Source organism: Halichoeres trimaculatus, unplaced genomic scaffold (assembly GCF_033239565.1).
Source record: "Halichoeres trimaculatus isolate MK-OKI-2021-1 unplaced genomic scaffold, fHalTri1.1 fHalTri1_scaffold_10, whole genome shotgun sequence".
In the NCBI taxonomy this organism is placed as follows: Eukaryota; Metazoa; Chordata; class Actinopteri; order Labriformes; family Labridae; genus Halichoeres; species Halichoeres trimaculatus.
In genome coordinates this window covers 16124498-16126977 of record NW_027437187.1, presented here as the reverse complement: position 1 = coordinate 16126977, position 2480 = coordinate 16124498, and the positions used below count along the sequence as shown (strand labels likewise).

The following is a 2480-nucleotide window of genomic DNA, read 5'->3' as shown; positions in this document are numbered from 1 at the left end:
AATTCAAGTTCTTATATAGGATTTAAGTCTTAGTCAGGACAGCTGGAGCCTCTGTCTGCAGGTTTGTGTGTTCTAGTTTCTGAAAAGGGTAAGTCAAAAAAAAAAAAGAGGTTATTGCTTTTTTTGATTAGTGAGAGGTGAATAAACAGAAAAGAGGACAAGAATAGCATGTCCCATATACTCATTAGCTAGTTTACCTAGCCAAACAACAATAGTAATAATAGACAACGTATAAATATGTTTTTGGGTCATGGATGTTTTCCTTCCTTGTTTTTTAAGTTGTGTAGCCTAGTTTCCACTTTTTTAGAGCATATGATTTGCATAAATGTGAGATGGCTCTCTAACTGGCTGTTGAGGGTCATAAAAGACAGGAGGTTATCCATAAACCCGAGACAGACAGGACGCCGAGGGTTAGTGAGGACAGGTGATCAGACAGACACTCAGAGAAAGTTTTTCCTTTGGATAAGCTGTAATCATGGCACACTTTGAGGAAAAAATCAGGAAAATGCTGCCTAAGGTAAGAAAGATCATCATCAGCTGTATGTAGAGCAACCATTTATATCCAGTTATAAGTTTGGTGAATAGATGTTTTTTCTTTCTTTGACATGAAGGCATATTCGCGCAAGCTTGTGGCACGTGAAATAAGTACTGCATTGACTCACTTTAAACACCTTGTGCCGGTGATGGACAAATACTGTAAGGGAAATGGAACTTATTCAACATCCAAAATGTTTCAGCTTTAGCAGTCAGAAAGATAAAGTCATTGTTTGATGTTTTACAGTTTACAACGATGGAACCTCAAAAGATTTGATGAGTCTAACTGGAACCATTCCAGCCAAGATTGGAGGTAAAAAATAACTTTAAGTCTCTTCTTACTTTATGAGTTACTGTCACAGTTACTTGTGAGGCAAGGCATGAAAGTTTAACTTTAACTCGAGGCTGGCAGATTACGCAATCTATTCAAATCACACATATGAGGGGAAAAGCAATTTCTTACATTCTATATTATAAATATGCCTTTCCTGTCTGTTCGAACCCAAGGTAAGATCTTCAACATCCCAGTGTGCTTGTGGCTTGAGGAACACTACCCCTATGCTGCTCCTATCTGCTACGTCAGACCCACACGAGAGATGAAGGTGCTCAGCGGGGAATTTATGTCCAGCAATGGTGAAGTGATGCTGCCGTACCTTAATGAATGGAAAAATGTAAGACATGAAAGTTATGCATTATTTGCACATGAATCAAGACGCATTACGTTAACAACAGCCATATTTAATTGGTGAGATGTTTTTCCCCCCTCCTCTCAGGGTCAATGTGACTTAGGGAGCCTGCTCCAGGTGATGCGTGTCACATTTGAAGAAAATCCTCCTGTATGCAGCCTCTTACATCAACCTCAACCAGAACCAAGTTTTAACTCTTGTAAGTAATCCACCTACCAAGCTACTTTCAAAAAATGCTCAGGACATGCCTGATCAAAAGTGAATCTAGGTCTTACCCTCATAAACTTTAGGCTGAAGATATCTTTTCTTCATCATCACCATTTGTTGTGACCTTTCCTCCTTTTTTTTTAGGTTGCATGCAGTTCCATAGTCTACCACAGATCATTTCCGATGATGATGGAGGCATGTGTCTGTGTATAGGCGGTGAAGATGGTCTGCCTTTTCAGCCAAAGCATGAAACCAACTGCTAGTCTTAAGTAAAAGTTGAAAATTTGTTTGTTAGGACTGTGTTTTCTGACTTCATTTCTTTGTTTCAATGGTATCCATTGATCATTTTATTCATCAGTAATTCAGGCAGTAATTTAGACAATAAATGTTAATGCTAATTTTTCTAATAAACAAAAACTACTGTGTCTGTTGCAGATTTTGTCAACTTTTAAACATGGTTTTGAGTGTGTTTCACCTGAACTTATCAAATTGCTCCAGCATATGCCTGTGTGTTTATTGCCCTCAATAACTCCATCTTGTTTGGCTGCACCCAAAGAATTAATTATATTCTGCCTTATCTCGAAATGTTGGACTTCTGACCTGTGGAAAGATAGGCTGGCCATTTCAGGAAAACACACCTACTCAATTCAGCTCAATAAAAGATAATCTCTCTCCTTTTTTCATTGAAGAATGGGGGTATGTTTTTAAACACTATAAACACTTTATTTTTTAGCATAAAACATACTGTTACTAGCTTCAGTATGCTGTTGGCCAACTTCTTTGCTTGTGGAAGTTTTTTGCAAGTGTATTTGAAATTGTTGAGTAAATTCAATAGATGTATATACTACATACTCTGCTAACCGTGTTAACACCCAGAAAAAAAGTAGAAAAAAGTAAAAATCACCAAGAATGACTGGATCCTCAAAAGAACTGACTGATTCATTATGTTTAATACCAACGAGTGTCATATTGAAAAAAATTGTCTTTTTTTGTTTGTAGCACTCAAGAGAGCTACTTAAAGTATTGTATTATTTTCTCTAAAATTGATTATTT

General features: G+C 37.1%; 1 protein-coding gene across 1 annotated transcript; it reads left to right on the top strand.

The window, feature by feature from the left end:
- Positions 1–475: 475 nt before the first annotated feature.
- On the top strand, positions 476–1690 carry LOC141796220 (tumor susceptibility gene 101 protein). Its single transcript, XM_074677207.1, has 6 exons — positions 476–517; positions 612–696; positions 782–847; positions 1042–1205; positions 1308–1419; positions 1572–1690. Exons 1-6 carry the CDS (start codon positions 476–478, stop codon positions 1688–1690), a joined length of 588 nt encoding a protein of 195 aa, XP_074533308.1.
- The last annotated feature ends 790 nt before the right edge of the window (positions 1691–2480 follow it).